The sequence below is a fragment of the Colobus angolensis genome, unplaced genomic scaffold (genome assembly GCF_000951035.1).
Source record: "Colobus angolensis palliatus isolate OR3802 unplaced genomic scaffold, Cang.pa_1.0 Scaffold113, whole genome shotgun sequence".
Taxonomy (NCBI): domain Eukaryota; kingdom Metazoa; phylum Chordata; class Mammalia; order Primates; family Cercopithecidae; genus Colobus; species Colobus angolensis.
The window spans coordinates 4,102,152-4,123,184 of NW_012112364.1; the positions used below are offsets into that span (position 1 = coordinate 4,102,152).

At 40.2% G+C, this 21,033-nt stretch overlaps 1 protein-coding gene across 1 annotated transcript in view; it reads left to right on the forward strand.

The window, feature by feature from the left end:
- The window catches only part of MIPEP (mitochondrial intermediate peptidase), a 151,785-nt gene that overhangs the window by 44,677 nt on the left and 86,075 nt on the right, over positions 1-21,033 (forward strand). The window contains exons 11-14 of the mRNA XM_011958800.1: positions 5,491-5,644; positions 7,231-7,308; positions 9,186-9,390; positions 10,632-10,741. Coding sequence (XP_011814190.1) covers positions 5,491-5,644; positions 7,231-7,308; positions 9,186-9,390; positions 10,632-10,741 — 547 coding nt within the window. The remainder of the gene's footprint in view (positions 1-5,490; positions 5,645-7,230; positions 7,309-9,185; positions 9,391-10,631; positions 10,742-21,033) is intronic.

Sequence of the window (21,033 nt, forward strand, 5' to 3'; positions counted from 1 at the left end):
CATCACTGTCATCATCATCATCACCATCACCATCATCATCACTATCATCATCATCACCACCATCACCATCACTATCATCACCATCATCACCATCACCATCACTATCATCATCACCATCACCATCATCATGACTGTCATCATCATCACCACCATCACCATCATCATCATTTGATAGTGATAATTTGCTATTTGTACATTAAATTTAGGGAAAAATGGATAACATATTTGCAATATAGGTCAAGCATTTCTAATCTGAACTGCTCCAAAATCCAAAACTTTTTGAGTGCCAGCATGACACTACAAGTGGATCTTATGTGACAGATTGTGGTGAAAATACAGTTAAAATTTTGTTTCATGCACAAAATTATTCAAAATATTTTGTAAAATTACCTTCAAGCTATGTGTATAAGGTGTATATGAAACATACATAAATTTCATGTTTAGACATAGGTCACATTCCCAAGATATCTCATTATGTATATGCAAATTTTCCAAAATCCAAAATCCAAAACATATCCCAAGCATTTTGGATAAGAGATACACAAACTATATTGAACTTTCTCTTGCTATAACAATCGTGAATCTTTGCATTTTAAACTGACCTGCATACCACTGCCAGAATAATCTTTCTAAAGCACAGGATTTTGTCATTTCTCTCCTCTTCCTTACTACTAATAGCAGCTATTCCTCCATTGTATGCATTCTGGGGATATCCAGTAAACAGTGGCAAAATGAAGGGCATATCTCTATTCTCCTCTCTGGTGCCTAGCAAAATTAAGAAAAAGAGCATCAATATATCTATATCTATATATAACAACAAGACGGATCAGGAGGGCAAGGCAGGAGGAGGGGAATCAGTAAATATTATTTAAAATTGCTAAACCAAAAAATGTTTATTTTAAAACCAACAGAGGCCCGTATCTACCAAAAGTATCAAAATTAGGAGGCAGCAGAATCGCTTGAACCCGGGAGGTGGAGGTTGCAGTGAGCTGAGATCATGTCACTGCACCCTAGCCTGGGTGATAGAGTGAGACTCTGTCTCAAAAAAAAAAAAAAAAAAAAAATTAAAAAACAATAGAGAAACCACCAGAGAAGCTAAAATATAGACTATAGATATCACTAAGATATCAAATGATTAGAAAGAAAAAGGAAATGCAGCACACCTACCCAAAGAAGGAAAATAAAGGAAGCATTAAAAGAAACATACAGAATTACATTGGCAAGAGTGAGGGCACTAGGTATTTTCATACACCGTAGGTAGGAATGTAAGTTAGAACAGCTTTTTTTTTTTTTTTTTGGACAATTTGGAAATACCTATCAAAAAATTTAAGATCTCATACTCTTTGCAGCAATGTCATTTCTTCAGTTTATCTTGTGGATAGGCTTGTGTGGGTGTGACAAGGACATTTCACTACGGCATCATTTTATCAGATAAACTAACAGCAGCTTACTGTCAGTTAAAAGGAACAGAGGCAGACCAAGGCAGGGAAGTGAGCTCTGGGTGTGGACTCATGGGATGCATTTTCTGTAAAGAAAGTAAAATCAATGATAAAACTGATGAAAAGTCTGGGACCCTTTAATAATCCCTATGTGTGAGAAATTCCAAACGAAGTCAGTGGTCAGATCCTTCCCCCATTGATGCTTCAGGCTCTCATTGGCCTTGCCTCCTCTCTGCTCACGTACAACACAGCAGGAGATGCATGAAATAAGCTTTGTCATGTGTTTGCTGTGGATGACTACACCCATGAAAGAAAACAGGATAGAGCTTTATATACTAAACTGGAAAGTATTCCAAGTTATATTCTTATGAAAAATATATGTGTAAAAAATACATATCATTGATATAGTTTTATGTTAAATGAAATTGCGAGATGGTGTGAATGGTATGATTCTGTTTGTGCCAAAGTAAGTTTATATATACATAAAGTTTACATGCATAAACTTCTAAGAATGTGCATAGAAAATGCCTGGAAGGATACACAAGATATTTGCCTCTGGGGGTGGGCATAGGGAGCCAGGGGGCAAGACAGTATACTTTTTGCCCATTGTTACTATTTTTGAGGTGTTTTTATTTTAAAACGGGGAGTTTAGAAATTCATTTGTTCCCAATCATTTTAGTGTAATATTATATAAACTTATATTCTATGCTTAAATTTTCCAAGATAAATTGTGGAAATTGCCTAACACATACGAGTGTCATGGTCATTGGATAAGTCAGTAAATACTTTTAGGTTATAGTTTAGTAAACTAAGCTGTGCTATTAGCTTTACTGTGTTTCTTTTCCATAAAGATAAATGTCATATGTTCATTATAATCTTAAGAAGGGTATAATTTTAATATGTAAAGTTTCTTTTTATTCTCCTTTATTTTTGGGTTAGTTTTTATTATCTGGCAACAAAAAAGTGAATTGCTTTTTATAACCAATTATAGTTTAGACATTCTTGCCTTGGGAGTGGGTTCTGTGGGAGGTTTCTGCTCTGTGAAGTTGTGGTGTGGTTCTCTATGTCTGCCTACCTGTCTTTCCAGTTTTGGGGGCAGCAGTTTGCTCTGTGGCCTTGATTCTCTGCCGAATCTAAGAAGATTCTTTGTTTTCAGTTTGTTCAGCTTCCTGCTTGTTAGGATGGAGGGGTGACTTTCCACCTTCTCATGTGCAGGAGTGGAAACCTCAAGCCTGGACCACTTCCTTTGATAATTTATTTTCTCCCCTCTTTCCGTGGTGCTCCTTTCTCTTAGCTCTTCAGTAGCTCTGAACTGTGCTCTGTCTTCCTTCCCAATCCTCCCTCTGATAGTTCAGGGGTCTACCCTTTACCCTCTTCTCAGCCTGCATCGCCCTTCCCTTATGGCCCTGTCTCCCTCTATAGCTCTGACATCCAGACAGCGAAGTCTCCTTGTTCTCCTTAGCTTTGAGTCCTGAGTGTCTGGCATCTCATGGGCACTTCACAGTCGGTGTCTCCAAAACAGAGTCTATTTTCTGTGAGCCCTCCATCCTCCTCCCATCATTACACCTCACCCTCCTCTCTTCTCCCACAAACACACCCAGATTCCCCTCTTCCTTTTTTTGTGTTCATTGCGCTGGCTGATTCAGTGACTCTAGCATCCCACTTATTTGTCCAAGCCAGAAACCTGAGTGTTATTCTAGATTGTTCTGTCTTTCTCATCACCCTCCAAATCCAGTCACTCACACAGTCCTGAGACGTTTGCATTTCAAAGGAAAAAATACATTCATCCCTGACCCCACTGCCCTCCGTCAGAATTCACCCTCTGAAGCGGGGAAGTCTGTCCTCCTGTCAGCCCTCCCTCCCTCCTGCATTCCACCCTCCACGCTGTCTACTGTGCAGCATTCCAGAAAACACCAGATGCTCCACTGTGGCCTACAGAAGCTGTCTCCCAAATGGCATCTGTAAGCAATTCATTGAGAGTGTAGTCATAAAATATTAGAAATTCTATGTATATTTATTTTTCTTTATCTCAACTTATAAAAAGTCTCCTTTTTGCAGTGTGATAAAACAATACCACAGGAGTATACTTTATAAATGTACTTATAGAAGGTTGAATACTCAAAAGTTGTTTTAGTGTGCACTGGTGAGGAAGCTTAGAGGCCGTGGCCTGTGGTGCATGGTCCCGGTTCCTCAGCTTAGTGGACCAGGCCCTCTGTTTTCTGGCCCCTGCCTGCCTTTTCCAGACTGCTCCCATTCTTTCCCCATTTATCTCTGCGTTGGTAACTGCTTCGTCTTTAACCACATCCTTTTTAGAAGTTACCGGGCTATTTTATGCCATCATACTTTAGTTACACTGTTGCTTCTGCCCAGAATTCCTATTATGATTCCCATTTTCCATTCCTCATCCCAGCCCTGCCTTGCAAAGTCTGATTCTGTTTGTTTGGTTTTTTGAGATGGAGAATCTCACTCTGTCGCCCAGGCTGGAGTGCAGTGGCGTGATCTCAGCTCACTGCAACCTCTGCCTCCTGGGTTCAAGCAATCCTCTGCCTCAGCCTCCCGAGTAGCTGGGATTACAGGCAGCCACCACCACATCCGGCTAATTTTTGTACTTTTAGTAGAGATGGGGTTTCACCATATTGGCCAGACTGGTCTTGAACTCCTGACCTTGTGATCCACCACCTCAGCCTCCCAAAGTGCTAGGATTATAGGTGTGAGCCACAGCACCTGGCCAATTCTTCTTAATTCCTATCCGAGAAGCTTTCCCTGGTGCTACTCTGCACTCCAGTAGTAAAGTCATCACGCTCTCCTTTGCTCTCCCATTGTGCAGTGCTCATTCATTCATCCTTCAGCACTGCCTATTGAGCGCCGGCTGTGTGCCCACTGCTCCAGGCCCAAGACACAGTGTAGTTGGTTCACTTCTCTGCCACCTTCAGTGCCAGTTGCTTAGACACAAAGGCTCTTGATTCCTCTCCTCTAGCACCCCGCAGGTTTGCTGATAGCATGCTTGAGTGAACGAACCAGGGAGCGAGGGCACTGGTCACGAATGTCTCTTTCAACACTAGGATTCTGTTTAATGAAAAATCAGTCAGAAATTAAGGTGTAAATTTGTGGATGTCCATAGCCAAAGTCTCATTTGTTGTGCAATTTATGTTCACTTGCTAAACTCATTCATTTAGTAGTAACTATGTTTGTATATATTTTATATATAAATTTGTAGGGACTCTTATTTTATGGAACGAAATGTGCAGTTCTAGAATCACAAATAAAGCCAATTGAAAAAAAAATGTATATTTTGGTAATCCCAAAATGTAGATGTATAATGAAGACCTACAATATTCTAGAGCCATTATTTTTGGCTGTGGTTATATATTTTGGCTTGACTTAATGACTCAAATGTAAACATTCAAATCACATATTTTGAATTTGTTTTGGTTTATGTTGGAATATATAGAACAGAAAAAGTTAATTTTGGGTGAAGAGTAATTCACCTTACTAGTTATGTTGTCCTTAATTTAAGATATCTAACTATAAAACAGATAAATTAAGATCTTATTCTTTATATTGCAGGCATTTTTTTCATAAATGAATATTTTACTGGATGAGAACTTTAAATTCACTTAATGTGCCTCAGGGTTTTTATTCATTTAATATTTATGTGATATAAGTCATGAGTTTCTAGAATATAACTTATGAGGTAAGAGTTACCATTATAACTGAAACTGGTCATGTCTTGCATATAAGTATGTATACAGTGAGCAGTTGAGACAGTGCTTAATTGGGTTAGTAAAGGAGTAAATAAAATGGAAGGGACAAAGATTAGGGAATGATATGTCTACCTTAATTACTGACTTATGACTAACACTAGTAATAATCAGACTGTCATTCTGAAGGACGCTGTCTGAAAACCCCTCAAATGATATATATGCACTTTTATGTTTTGAATCCTTCTTTAGCTCCAGTGATCTTAAGAATTAAATGAAAAGTTAATTGAATTTACCTTCAGAAATTGAAATCAACAAAGATGCTGTTGAACCTCTCTTCCTTCTCTTAGGTATAATATTGAGCCCAGCCTATATTGCCCATTTTTCTCTCTTGGAGCATGCATGGAAGGCCTGAATATTTTGCTAAACAGACTGTTGGGGATTTCATTGTATGCAGAGCAGCCTGCAAAAGGAGAGGTGTGGAGTGAAGACGTCCGAAAACTGGTGAGCTCCCGCTCAGCCTGCAGTTGCATGCGTTAGCCCTTTCGGTTTGGGAGTTGAGTCAACAGCAGTTTCATGTTTACATTAACTTTGCCCTGATTGAGTGTGTCCCCTGCCTTATTTCTGCTTCACAAAAAAAAATCCAAGTTGCACTTTTGATTTAGGACACTGTATAAAGGATCTAAACATAAAACAGCAGAGTTTTCTAAAAAAGTTGTTTGGAACTTGATAGAAAGTTGAATTCTAGTTAGAGGAAAATTGGCCATTACTTGGTATGTACCTTCAGTGCTGTGTGTCCCTTTTGGTGAATTCCCAAATCCATTGCATGAGTGACTTTTTTTCTTTCCAACCCCCATCCCATGTTGTAGGGGCTTATGTTTGCATCAGATACTCATTTACGTCCTGTGTTCTGATTTATATAACTTCTTTGATAATAACTTCAAACCTAGCAATCATCTTTCTCCTGTGAGGGCCCACTTTATTTGAGGCATGAATATTTTAAATTTTTCCTCGTAGGATTTGAGGCTTTGTTGACCTGTGTTTGTCACTAAGGCATTGTATTGTTTTGTTGTTTGATTTTTGCTAGCATGCTTACCACACTGCTTTCTTCACTCTATTTTAAAAAATGTAAACAATCTCATTGTCTCTCGGTTGGCCACGTCTTGTGAGTGGAGAGTAGGTGTGGTGGTGGGATTGGAAGGAGAGTCAGGGTGGGAGGACGTTCGTCACTACATTGATTTACTTCAATAGCTGTATTACAAACTTCCAAAAAAGCTAGAGATTGATAAAATGCTGAGATATAATAAAAAGAAAAGTTTATAAGAGGAGACTAAGAGGACAAAATGCGGGTGATGAAGAGGTTTCCCCAGAAGTGCAGAATGTGCACTCCACTGGGGGCCAGCCCTGTTGTCAGTTGCGTTCACTTCTGTGTCCCAAGTGTCTTGAACAGTTCCCGGCACCAAGTAGGTGCTTCATAGATGTTTGATGAACAATGAATATGTACTTACAGGTAATTTTAAAGCACAAAATCGGGGTTCTCTTTGATGGAATCATTAAATTCTGAAAGAACAAAGAAGGCAAGATGGAGAGTAGCGGTTGAGTCTCTCCTATAAGCTCTGCCTCTTGGAGAGGGGATAGATAGTGATATTGCTGATTTTTAACTCAAACTGGGAGCTGCATTGTGGTGTTTTCAAATTCAAGGATTATAATTTGCTTGGGCATATATCATGACATTCCAGGATTTGAAGGAAAAATACTTTTGCTCCTAAAACTGTCCAGCCAGCACTTCTTCTCAACTCTTGTGGTGGTTAGTAAAGGTGTTGTAGAGGATAGGCAGTCAGGACAGAAGGCCCTCATGAGGAGGATTTCCTCTCCTGGACACAGAATTCCAAAACCAAAATCATTCAAGAGATGGAGCAGAAGAGGATGCGGGGAAAAGAGAATCTATCTCGAGACAATACGGGATGTAGAATGTAATTAAAATGTCTATATGTGTGGCTGTGGGTGTTTAACGTACAGATTCTTGTGCTAGGGATTTTAGAGAATTGGATGGCCTAATTTACCACCAAATTAAAATTTTTTTTTTCTAGGCTGTCGTTCATGAATCTGAAGGATTGTTGGGGTACATTTACTGTGATTTTTTTCAGCGAGCAGACAAGCCACATCAGGTGATCCTTTCTTTATAAACTGGTCTCTCTAGGACTGATCAGCATTTCATTTGTATTAATGTGAACTTTGTATCATTTTTTAAATTCCATGATATTTAAAAGTTATTAATGATGGTTACCAAATATATACATTTGAAATTAAGATAGCATTTTAAAGTTAAAAAGTTTATGGAAATAATTACATCAGTCTGTATTTGTCACTTTTATCTGGATCATGGTATTAATTATAGTAATGATGACAGCTGACGTTTTATGAATCCTTATTTGTGCCAACCAGTGCACTGAGTCCATTATACACATCAGCCTTTTAATGTTCACCTCAACCTTTTGACTAGGTACTCACATTATGAGGAAACTGAAGCCAGAGAGGTTAAGCTACTCGGCCATAAGTGCTAGGACTTGAAGACATACCTCCCGATCAGATCCCCAACTTTTAACTCTTTTTCATACTTGACAATGAACCTATTCTAAAACTGCAGAAGATATTCCACGTGGAAACCTTACCAACCACCAAGTAGCTCCGTTTGTGGAAGACTTGAGGCAGCTCATCTCCTTTTCTTTAGCGTCGGCTGACTTTGACAGCCAGTCAGCTTTAGCAGTTTCATGTAGCTTGATGGGAACTGTCAGGAGTTTAGGTTATAAGTGATAACAGAAATAACGTATCTTATATTTGAATAGTGAGTCACAATTTCCAAAGCACAGATTTTAACAGATGTGAGCTTATGAATTCTGGACAGCCACTGTGGGATTTGACAAGGAAGCATTTTAGAGATGAGGCTTGCACAGGCAAATTATTTTCCAAGATGATTTGGCTAGTAGGTGTGAAAGGTAGGAACAGGGTGCAGGTCACCAGACTCTGCGGCCAGTGTTCTTCCTCTTTGCTTAAATGGGTGGGTGGTGAAGACTCAACTTAGTGATTAGGAGCCCTTGCTCCTAATAGCCTGGGTTCAGATCCAAGGTGCGGCAATTCTAGCTAGGTGTCCTTGGACATATTTAATAATTCTAAGACTAGTTTTAGTTTTATCATCTGAAAAGTGAGATACCTGCTACACTGGGTTGTTGTGGAGAGTAAGTGATACAGTGTATGTGAGTCTCAGTGTAGTGCCTATTTCAGAGTAAGTTACTCTAGATCCGGATCCCTTGCTTTACACTAGTTTAGATCCCATCTCGTTCAACTGATAAAAATCAAGAGAAGCTGGGCGTGGTGGCTCCAGCCTGTAATCCCAGAACTACAGGAGGCTGAGGCTGGCGGATCACTTCAGCCCAGGAGTTCAGGACCAGCCCTGGCAACATAGTAAGACTCTCATCTCTACAAAAAAATCTAAAAACTTAGCTGGGTGTGGTGGAGCACACTGTAGTCCCAGCCAATCAGTAGGCCGAAGCAGGAGGATGGCTTGGAGGTCCAGGCTGCAGTGAACTGTGATCACAACACTGCGCTCCAGCCTGGGTGACAGAGCAAGACCCTATCTTAAAAAATGAAAAAAAAAAAAAAAAATAGCCAAGAGACACGGAAAGTACTTACTAGTTCATTATCTGACACATAGTAGGGACTCAGAATAAATGTTAGTGTCCCTTCCTATGTTCTTTGCTGACTTTGCTTCCAGCATGTGGCACAGCATCATTTCAATGCATGTTTTGGGACCAAATTAATGAATTAATCCATATAAACTGAATGTGTTCTTAATGTTTTAAAAAATTAAAATTTTAGCAGAATAAAAAATGTCAAGAAAAGCTGTGTATATGTAAATAGATAGAATAAGAATATAATTAAAGTTTGCACTCACACATTTTGGTGAAATTTTATATTCATTAAGACTATTTTACTCTTCACATTACCAAATACTTTCTTTTCCTTTTATGTTTTCTGATTCTTAAAGGATTGCCATTTCACTATCCGTGGAGGCAGGCTAAAGGAAGATGGAGACTATCAACTCCCAGTTGTAGTTCTTATGCTGAATCTTCCCCGTTCCTCAAGGAGTTCTCCAACTTTGCTAACTCCTGGCATGATGGAAAATCTTTTCCATGAAATGGGACATGCCATGCATTCAATGCTAGGACGTACTCGTTACCAACATGTCACTGGTGAGCCATGAGGAGGGCTTTTATTTACTACAATCCTTTACAAACATGCATTTTCTTTTAAATTGGGAAAGGGGCTTTTTATTTGGAAATTGTGATCATTTTACCATGTCCTGTGGTCTTTATCTCAGATTGCCTCATCCTGTCTTCCCCATAGTTGTGCAGCCTGATCTTCCAGTGCTTTTTCCCATGCTTGCTAACAGCGTTCACCAGAGAATAATCTGTTGTCAAGTTTGTCCCTTTTTACATTTTACAGTGTTTTGTATTGAATTTAAGTTTGTGGCTCTGTGTGTGTGAATAAAAAGGTATCTCTTTAATACCTACCACAGAGTTAATAAGTAAGTGAATGGTCTCTCTTTATATTCAAAATCAGAAAATAAAATAAAGCATGCTTAAAAAGTATGATGAAGTCCTTTTAACTTTTAATTTAAATAAAGCATGCTTAACAAGTATGATGAAGTCCTTTTAATCTTTCCCCTGTATGAAATCATAGTTCTGCTTTGTAGTTTTTATGCCGCTAAATACGTGGCCATATTTTATGATACTACGGACTTTTCTCTTCGTTGTCTTATCCTTAAGTCTTAAGCTCCCTATCACATATGGTCAGCATTAGACCACTAGTGAATTGTCGGCATCCAGCATTTATTAACTAACTTTACACACAGTATTTTGGACAAGGAGAAGGCATTGAAAAGACTGTAGGTGCGCTGAACAGAATCATTAAATGTCATCTAAATTTCTTACAGGATCTGTCACTTTAAGTAATTTTGAGTTTGAAATATTTCTTTTCCTCACTGAGAATTGACTTTGTTACAAAAAGCGATAAATGAATAAAATAAAGTACTTGTAAAACAAAGGAAGGATAAAAGTATTAGGTAATGGAATTTAGTGAATTAAATACAAACGCTATGTTAATATTAGAAATGTTTTACTTTGTTTCACGTATAGTCAGCATAGCTGAAGACAGGTTTGTTTGTAAAAGGTGTGAGCCATTGCTTTATAAGGTGTTTTGGCAGCTGTGCAAATATTTTGTTTTAATTTTGATATAAAGGAAAATATATAGGATTATAATAAACTTTTCTGCAAATATGTACAGTAAATTTATAGAAGAAAAATATTGATTTAATGAATTAAAACTTACAGTTCATCAGAAGTACAAATAAAAGTTTTAAAGGGTACATAAAAAGTAAGATAAATATATCGATTTGATTCATGCCAACTTTTTTTTTTTTTTCTTGTTTTAGGGACCAGATGCCCTACTGATTTTGCTGAGGTTCCTTCTATTCTGATGGAGTACTTTGCAAATGATTATCGAGTAGTTAACCAATTTGCCAGACACTATCAGACTGGACAGGTAGGAACAGTAATCTTGTCATATTGGCCTTCGGGTTGTGATAGTTGGCGTTTATGACGTCCTGGATAAGTTGAACTCTTCTTGCTTTCTCGGAACTCACCCTCTGTTAGTAACAAACCTTTTATTGCTTCTTTTCTTCCTGATTCCCTATCTTTTCTTTTGCCAGCCTGTTAAATCCTAGTCTTAGCATGTAGTCATGTGTCGAAAAGTAGCTACCCTTTATTATATGCCTGGTAATCTACCATTGAGTCCCCATGACCACCCCACAAGGAAAACACTTTATCCGCATTTTCCAGATGAAGAAACAAGCTCTGTAGTAGATTAGGCATTCCATCGTGTCTCACTTCTAAAAAGCCTTTGCTTCTGAATATTTATTTTCTTGGTCTGAATTTTTATGTTGTCTCATTAAACTAAACCGCATGCCATATTTTGCCAGTATGCTTAGCATCTCTGTGATGCTTAGTCTGAAAAGTCCTTAATTTTAAGGCTTAAATTTCAATGATGCATTCTAATATTAAAGATTTTTGAATTAAAGTGTGAGGTACCTTATACTAAGTTAGGTGTAAGTTGTACATTGTGCTGTTTACTGTCCACGTGTACATTGGAAGATGCGTTCTTTCCCTTCCCTTGGAATTCTGATTATACTAGAACCGTATTATGTGAACTGATATTTTTCCCCCTCAGACTGTACGTACCCCCAGTCCAAATGTAAATTGTATTCATCTGTGAATCCTTAGCACCTAGAATCTTGTTTCGCGCGCGCACACACACACACAAAACACTAAAAGAAATTAAATGAGGGGACGAATAGAATTAGAAACAGAAGGACCTTAACCACCTTTATTTGTGACTCTTCTTCTGATTATGTCTCCAGATGTGTAATATTATTTGGTCATTTCTTTTTTTTTTGGACTTTATCTGTAGAATAATCAGTGATCTTCTGGCCAGGCACAGTGGCTCATGCCTGTAATCCCAGCACTTTGGGAGGCTGAGGCAGGTGGATCACTTGAGCTTGGGAGTTCAAGACCAGCCTGGGCAACACTGTGAAACCCTGTCTCCACTAAAAATGCAAGAGTTAGCCAGTTGTGGTGGCACATGCCTGTAGTCACAGCTACTCAGGCAGGAGAATCACTTGAACCTGGGAGGCAAAGCTTGCAGTGAGCCGAAATTGCGCCACTGGGCAACAGAGTCTCAGTCTGGGCAACAGAGTGAGATTGTTAAAAAAAAAAAAAAAAAAAGAAGAAGAATGAATCATATTGTGGATAAGTAATCTGAGTGACTCTTCAGTATAATATATTTCAGTTATTAAGGCGTCAAATTTGTGATCCAATTAACTACCCATCCGCTAATCTACAAAGAATTGTTCTGGGAATTATGTAGACTTGGCCAGTAACACAGACGGGCATCCCCTACCAAGTGATAGCATAATCCGTCTATGGCCGTGCGCTTTGGGGCTGGGAACGATGGGAGTTCAGTGCTTGCTCCCTGCCTGAGGTGCTGTAGAGCGGAGCCCTGCGCACAGTCAGGGCCAGGAGGGCTCTGCCTGGGGAACGGGGGAGGCTGGGGAGAGGAGTGCAGGAGGAAGGCGGCCTGGGAAAAAGAGAGAAAAGCGGCATTCACCAGTCAGCTCTCCGCAGTACTCATCCGTTCCACTAAAAAACGCTTACTGAGGACAGAGAGGCCCTTCAGTCAGAAAACCCTGAGTTTTCATATTTACCAGTCTCCATTCTCAGCATCCGAGAAACAACCAAGAGTAAGTCAGGCAGCATCCCGTTGCCCGTGGTCTTCAATTCCTAGGGGGACTGAGACGGAGCCTGACTAGGGTGTTGCCGCCCGAAGGCAAAGCAGCCTCCAGACTGCTGGGGAGGCCTGGCCAGGAGCCGGGAGCTGAGGGCCGAGGAGTTAGGGGAAGGCGCGGGCATGTGAGTTGGGTCTGCTGCTGCTGCTGGGGCTGCGCCGCACAGTTGGGAGTTTGGATGCTAATGGAGGGGAAAGCCAGTCAAGGCTTTCAGGCGGGCATCACATTTTTACTCCCAGAGAATCACCCTGGTGTCAGGGAGGAAGCGGATTGCAGGGGTGAGGGTAGAGCCTGAGAGGCTTCCTGGAGAGGCGGGCTCCGGCTCCGGGGGCTCGGCCCTCGCCCCTCATCCCGGGCGCGCGGCCTCTCTCCAGCCACTCTTGCGGGGCGGCCTCAGCCCTGGCGCCCCAGCAGCCCGCAGACAAGTACACAGCTGGTGAGGGGGCAGGGTGGGAGGCAGGGGTCGGTGAAGGCGGTATCCGCTTCCGAGGGTTCCGCAGGGTCAGGCCGAGGGAGGCGCCACCCAGTGTGGGAGACTGGGGAGCCCCAGCGCCGCCGGGAGCGGTTTCTGAGGAGTCTGAGGTTTCGGAGGAAGTGAGAGTGCGTGGTGCAGGGCCGGGGAGGGCGGGCCTGGTGACTACACAGGAGGACCGGGAGCCTTGCCCAGTAGTCACGTTTTTGAAAAATCTGGGGTGGAAATTTACCACAAATACAAATGTCAATTTTTTTTTTAATTGCCAAAGAAGGGCTGGAGTCACTGCTCCAAGTGTGATGTAAGGTCCAAAAGGAGAGAGCTTCCCAGTGCCTGTATTCTTACTAAATTCTTCTGTAACAAGATGCATTGTTGAACTAGATGCAAGAAACCAAGAGTAAACCCAAAATCTAATCCAAGAAAGATGAGATAGGAAGAAAGCACTAAGCTGCTTTGAATTAATTTAAGTTTCAAACACAGAAGACGGATCCAGTGCCCTTAAGGGACTTACAGACATAGTCTCTAAAGAATCTAACATTTTGTGATTCTCATGGAGAATGGAAAGCGTGCCCAAAGGCAAGAGACATGTAAACGCTTTGAGCTTCTCAAGGGCCTGCCTCTTCTTGTCGCTAATGAAGGCACCAAGGAGGTTTTTTATTTATTTATTTATTTTTTAATTTTGAGGGCTGTCCTAGCCTTAAGGATAAGAAGTTAATTCTCTAAAATCTAAGTCTTTGTAAATAAATGACATTTAATCTCACAGGGAAAAAATAACAGGGTTGCCTGTTTATGCCTAATTTCCTATCCTGCTGCATTTCAGGAAAGGATTTTTGTAACATTATGAAATATATTCCAGAGAGGTGTCAGATAGAGGATAATCAGTGACTTATTGACACCTACGAGTATTTTATCAGAACTGCATCATAGCATAGACAATGAATTCCTTGTGGTGGAAGAATTAGAAGTATGCTTATCAGATTTGCAGGTGCCGTGCAGCTGTCGGAGATAACAAATACCAGAGGTGCTCATTCAAGATTCAGAACGTCTTGACAAGCTACAACATCAAAGCTGAAGTAGAATTTATTGTAAATTAATCTTAAAATCAATACCACAGGTATAGAAGAGTACAGACTTGGTTGCAGTTCAGGTGTTCAGCCATAATAAACTTAATATGGATCAGCAGTCTGATGGGTTTTCCCATAAATCTCCTTCAATTTTAGGCTACGTTAGTGGAGCTGGGGTACCTAAGGACCCAAAGGTCATTGTTTCTCTTCTTAGTGCTTGTAGCTTTTGACCTTCAGCGTAACTTCTTGGCCATTGCTCCATATTAGCACAGAATTATCTATAGGTGGCCCCATTCTCCTGGAAGCATGATTCTTGTCCTTCAGAATTATCTATAGGTGGCCCCATTCTCCTGGAAGCATGATTCTTGTCCTTCCTAAACCTTTCTAAGATGCAACTTTCTTTTTTTTAATGTTTTGATCATTCTGAAAGTGGGATGCCCTTGTTAGTTACCTATTTATATTTAATAGCTGTATTAGTCTGTTCTGTTCCTCAGAATACCTGAAAATTGATAATTTATAAAGAAAATGAATCTGTTTTTTACAGTTATGGAGGCTGAGAAGTCCAAGGTCAAGGGGCCATATCTGATGAGCACCTTCCTACTGGTGGGGACTCTGCAATCCCAAGGTGGCACAGGGCCTCACATGGTAAGGGGTCTGAGTGTGCTCACATGCTAGCTCAGGTCTCTCTTTCTCTTCTTATAAAGCCACCAGTCCCACTCCCACGATCATCTCTTAATCCGTTATAATCAATGGATCCATTTATGAGGGCAGAGCCCTCATGAGCCAGTGATCTCTCAGTAGTGCCCCATTGGGGCTTAAATTTCAACCTGGGTTTTGGAGGGGACAGATATTCAAGCTATAGCAGTGGCATAGTGTGTTCTCTCCCCAAATCTGTCATGAAGTCACAGTGGCTCTTTACAAATATTGGGTTCTTAGATTCAAGGAAAGAAGGCAGTCTGAGTCCTTATACCCAGCATTGGAAATGCTAAGCACCTCACTGTGCAGTCTAACCGCCGGCCCCTTCACCCCTGCTGTGGTTAGAACGTGGTTTGCTCCACTGAAGCTTATGTTAAGACGTGGTCCTCAGTGTGGTGGTATTGGCAGGTGGTGCGTTTGAGATGTGATTAGGTCCCTTAGATGGAGTAGTATCTCTCTCTGGAAGCTGGGTTAGTTCTCTCTGGAGTGGGTTAGTTCTCTTGGGAACAGATGAGTTCCCACGAGAGCAAGTTGTTACGAAGGGAGGTTGCCTCTTCTATTTTGCACTTTACATGTGCACCGGGTTCCCCTTCCATTTCTCTGCCATGCTTTGATGCAGCACAAGGCTCTCACCAGGAGCTGCCAGATGTGCTGCCCAGTGTTGAAGTTCCTAGCCTACAGAATCGTAAGCTACACACGCTTCTGTTCTTTATGATTTACCCAGTCTCAGATATTCTGTTGCAGCAACACAAAATGGACTAAGGTAATTCCCATCCCGACCCACCACCCCCACACCCGTGGGGGAAGCGAGGCTGTCTCCGATGCCCAGGTCATTTGGGTCCTCAGAGGTTTCCTCCTCTTTCTCTCACTGTCCCCAGATCCTGATTCCTAATGGAGGCAGGATCTATTAGTCTGTGCCGTAGATTAGCAATTTCTTCACATCAGGTTTTAGGTAAATTTCTGAAAATGAGCAAAAGTCCAATACTTTTACCTTGCCTTTGCATTTCTAAGGTTCTGTTCCCATCCCACTTTCTCAGACGGAGTTTTCCCCAGGTGTGTGACTGCGTGTGGCCTGACTGACTTAGCCCAGCCCCTGGGTCGTCCAGATGCTTGGTTGCCCAACCTCTCCCCTGCTCCACAGTAGCTGCCTCTGTTCCCTTTTGTCCGCAATTCCTCAGTTTCTAACTAACTCCTCCGCCCCTACAGGAACTTCCACTGTCCTCATCTTTATCCACAATGCTTCTTTGTCCTCAGCATATTGCCTGGAGCTGGGCTGCCAGGCCCAGTATGTTTGATCCGTTTCGGAGGGCCTGTGTTACAGTGATGCTGATGGACTAGAAACCATCCTGAGGGGCGGCTGCTGCTTTAGTGAAAATTGGAAACCACTTCTCATTAGGAGGGGTTTAAGAAAAGATATTTTTAGACTAGAAAAATGAAACTCAAATCTGTCATACGCTATTTGAAGGATACCATGTAAAGGAAGAAAGTCATTCCAGGAAAAGCAATATTACTAGGAATAGTGGAAGGGAGCTATAAAGAGGCTCATTTCAGTTGAGAAGATTCTTCTCATAAATGATGAGAGCAGGAGGAGATGCCTCTCCCAGTAATGAACTTCTCTTTTATTTAATATTTACTGTTATAACACAGTATTTGTCGAAAGAACAGCTGTGAAGCCATTCTCCAACCTAAGAAATAAAACATTATTACCACATGCTCTTCTCTGAACCCATCTCTGTCCCGCTCGCCTCCCAGAGGGAAGCACAGTGCTCAGTTCTTAATCAATTTTTTGCCACATTATTTATTTCTAAGAAGTGTGGTTTAGTTTTGTTTTTGAACTTTACAAAAATGGTATTTTGCTGTTTATAATCTTGTTATTTAAAAAAAAAAGTATATTTATTTCAATTCCAGATAATATTTCTTCATTTATATACTCATTCTCCTGTCATGGGGCACACGGGTCCTTCCAGGTTTTTGCTAGTTCATGTGCTACTGCGGTGAACATTCTTCCACTTTCCTCTGTATATCTATGTACAAGATTGAAACTGCTGGATTCGTAAGGTGTGCGTGTCTTTTAAGTTTATGAGATAATGCCAAGTTGTTTTTCAAAATGTTTCTACTAATTTATACTCCTCTCAGCAATGGTTTCTATCATGTAACATCCTCTTTGACTTTTAATATTGTCAAAAGTTTTAATTTTGCCCATTTTGTGGTTATAAAATGAAATGCTATTGTGGTCTGAATTAGCAGCGGTGTTCTCTGATTACGTTTAAGGGTTTTTTTATTGGGTTTTTTTTTTTTCCTGTTTTGTCTTATTTAGAGATAAGGTCTTGCTAGGTTGCCCAGGCTGGCTCCTCAAACTCCTGGGTTCAAGCAGTTTTCCTGCCTCAGCCACCCAAGTAGCTGGGACTGCAGTCATGGGCCACTACCCCTGGCTCACTTTCCATTTTTGTTTTCTGTCAGATGTCTTTTTGTCTCATGCTCATTTTCCTACTTGGAAATTTGTCTTTTTCTTACTGATTTTCAGAAATTCTTGGTAGTTGAAATAATAATCCTTTTTTAGGCATTTGTCTTGTCTCAGTTTATGGCTTGTGTTTTCACTTTCCTGTTCATATTATTGGATTTATCAATCTTATCTTTATAGTTAATAGTTTTCATATATTTTTTTCTTTTTCTTTTTTTCTTTTTCTGAGACAGAGTCTTGCTCTTTCACCCAGGCTTATAGGCATGCCACCGTGCCCGGCCAATTTTTATATTTTTTATAGAGACAGGGTCTCACTGTGTTGCCCAGGCTGGTCTCAAACTCCTGGCCTCAAGCGGTCCTCCCACCTCAGCCTCCCAAAGTGTTGGGATTACAGGCGTGAGCTACCATGCCCAGCCTCTTCAGTTTTCTTCTAAACATTTTAATGTTTTCTTTTCTCTTTCAATTTTTAATCAAGTTGGAAATTCTTTCTGGGTTTGGCATAAGACAGGAATCCATTTTACTTTCTTCCCTGTGAATAGCAAACTGTCCCAACACCATTTACTAATTTACCTTTTCTTCAGTGCCATTACTCATGTACATGCAATTAATTGGCCTATGTGGTATTGATTCTTTGTAGTTTGTTAATATTTATTTTATGGCTTCATGTGTCATCAGTTTTTTAGAAATGTTCCATCTGTGCTTGAGTGGATTGTATATTTATAATTGTTGGGTCTGTGGTTTCATACTAGTCTGGTAAGTCAACCTTTTAATTGTATTGTTTAGATCTTTGATATAACTCATTTTTTTTATACAGCAAAAATTTAGAGGTATAAATCTTCTACTATGAGAATGATAGATATGTCATTTCCCCTTGGTTCTATCCATTTTTGCTCTCTGTGTTTTGAGAATATTTTATTAGATGCATTAAAGCATAGCGTTTCCCTGATGGGCAGTTCCTTTCTTCCTTATGTGTTATCCTCTTAATCTTTCTGTGTTTCTTGTTTTAAAATCTTTTTTTTTCCTGGTAATTTTGCAACCCTAGCTACATTACTAATCACCAAATATAGCCAATTTATTGTTGAGAGAACCTGATATTTTTTGTGTAGTTTTGTCCATTAGCCACTACACTAGAATGTTTGCTGCTCTGGTTGTCTTTCTCACTGAATATTTTTAAAACAATGTTACAGAAGTTAACACTCACTCTCATCATTTTTTCTTATTTAGTCCTGTCTGGCAGTCTGTGAAGTTGATGGCCGGTATCTCGTTGTCCACACTGTACGGACTTACTGTAGTTACTGTGATTCCTTACCCTGGCTACCTTAGACTCAGCCAGGGGAGGTAATTTTCCAAAGATCACGCAATAATAATGAGGGGGGCAGTAGATCTATTAGTTTCACCTTAGAATTTCCTTAAAGTTCAGTTAGAGTTGATCAAGTCAGTATTACAACATTGTGAGTATTTTCTTTTTCCAGGTATTTTCTAGTTAACAATTCCTTCGTATGTATCACCTAAACTTCTGACAATGTGTCTCACAAAATGGAAGCCCCATATCTACTTTAAGTGTTATTTTTAGAACAGTAAAATTCTAGTGCTTTCATTTTAGAATTTTTCTGTCCTGCATCATTATAAGATTTAGTTTCTCACCTTAGTTTGTGAAAGTCAGCCCAAGGCTAAAATTGCTTAAGCTCTATTTCCAAGGAGACATACAGACTTGTAATAAATCTTCTCCTGTCATCCTCCTTCAAGAGATATGAAAAAGAATCGAAGGTAAACATTACAGTGCAACTAGCATTAGATTAACTTTGGCAGGTTTAGGTTGTTTTGGAACTTTCTTACTTTCAGTGTTAATACTTCTCAATTATGTCTAGACAAGAGCATTGAACAGGGCGGTAGAGATGGATCTGAGCCCAGACCCACCACCCATACACAGGTGACTTTAGACCAGTCATTGAACTTGTCTGAGACTTTTCTGCTCCTTTATGTAAAATAAATGGAATAAATATTTCAAAATTAAAATTTAACAAGCCTCCATACCTGCCTCAAAACTTTCGGACAAATTTAATAATGGACGCAAACTGTAAAACACAGTGTTATTGGCATAGTTTTAGAAAAAATGGAAGTTTGATCCCTATCACACATTAAAATGTTTAGTGTTGAACCCTGCAAAACTCAAAGCCATCTGACCTATGTTTCTTAAAGCCATTGGTGGGGTCTGTGATAAAGTCTAAGCATTTTTAAAGGTTTTTTAAATGTTAGATCATCTTATTTAGTTTGTTAGAAAGCACCACTTAAAAGTTAAGTGAAAAGTAGTATTTCCTGTGGATTTAGACTTAAGATTTTGTCTCCTTGGGCCTAGCCAGCATTTTTATTTTATTGATTATGTGCCATCTGGATTACTGGTTATATCAAAACAAGCTAGTTGAGACATGCAATCGAGTTGTTTTTCCATTATAGACACGTGAGGAAATGTAGTGCCGTGACACACAGCTAGGGGTGGGGTGGGATCAGCTGGGAAATCAGGCGGCTGCTTGGCAGCCTGGTGCCTGGCTTTATGCCTCTGAAGTATTTTCTTGTTTTGGATGACTTTGTTTCAACAAGTTTTCTGTCATTAGACCTCTCGTGTGCCCAGGGGGAACATCAGCGATAGGAGTTCTCTGCTTCAGGATGAGTTGAATTATTACAATAACAAAGACTTGTACCAGAGATTGTCTTAATTGTTAATATGTATACAGCTTCTCACCATGGGACGTTTTCGCAATGGTCATAAGTAAAACAAGGTATTTTATCACAGTGACTTAGCTCTGTAAGAATTTGATACCAAACTTTTAATGTAATGTTATTTAAATTAGACTAGTGAGATTGTGAAATGTTAGAGAATACTTAGCAAGTTTATGAGACTACATGCTTACAACTTAAGCTCATGACAAAATATTCAGAGAATTCAGGTGATAACTATGTTTGCCAAACATTTGTATTTTTTGATGTTATTTCTAGAATCATTCCAAAATGCTGTTGCTAGCTTCATATAATAGGAAAGCTATTTTTAAAAATATTTTTGTTCCTATGCATGGTCAACAAACACTGCCACTTTTATTTATCCCCAGAATGCAGTTGACACCTTCCTCTCTTTGGTAAGGCAGTATAGCATCGGCTGTGGACAACTAATGTAGTGTTTGGCTCATATGAAGCACTCAGTAAGTTAGTTATCAATAGGGTGACAATACGATCTATTGTCCAAGCCAAACCCTTTTTTGATGAGAGGGACAGGGTCTCACTCTGTCGCCCAGCCTAGAGGGCAGTGGTGCAATCACAGCTCCCTGAAACCTCAAATTCTTGGGCTGAAGCAGTCCTCTTGCCTCAGCCTCCCAAGTAGCTAGGACTACAGGGCCTGCCATCATGCCCAGCTAATTTTAAATTTTTTTGTAGAGATGGTATCTCACTCTGTTGCCCAGCCTGTTCTCGAACATTCAGCCTCAAGCAGTCCTCCAGCTTTGGCTTTCCAAAACGCAGGGATTATAGGCGTGAGCCCCCATGCCCAGCTCCAAAATGCTGTTAAGAAAGAAGGGAGTGCTATTATTGATCACACCAAGATAGCAGTTGTAACCTCGGACTGTCATGGCCACCTCCATGTGTGGTCACCCAGGCTGTGACAGCATTGAGAAAGTCAGATGTTTCAGAGGCAGGGACCTGAATTTCTTCCATTTAGTTAATACATTTTAGAAGTTCATTGACTAATTGTCACCTTATTGAATCTTCATACTAATTTTGTGGCAGAGGTTTTTTGTTTTTGTTTTTTTTTTT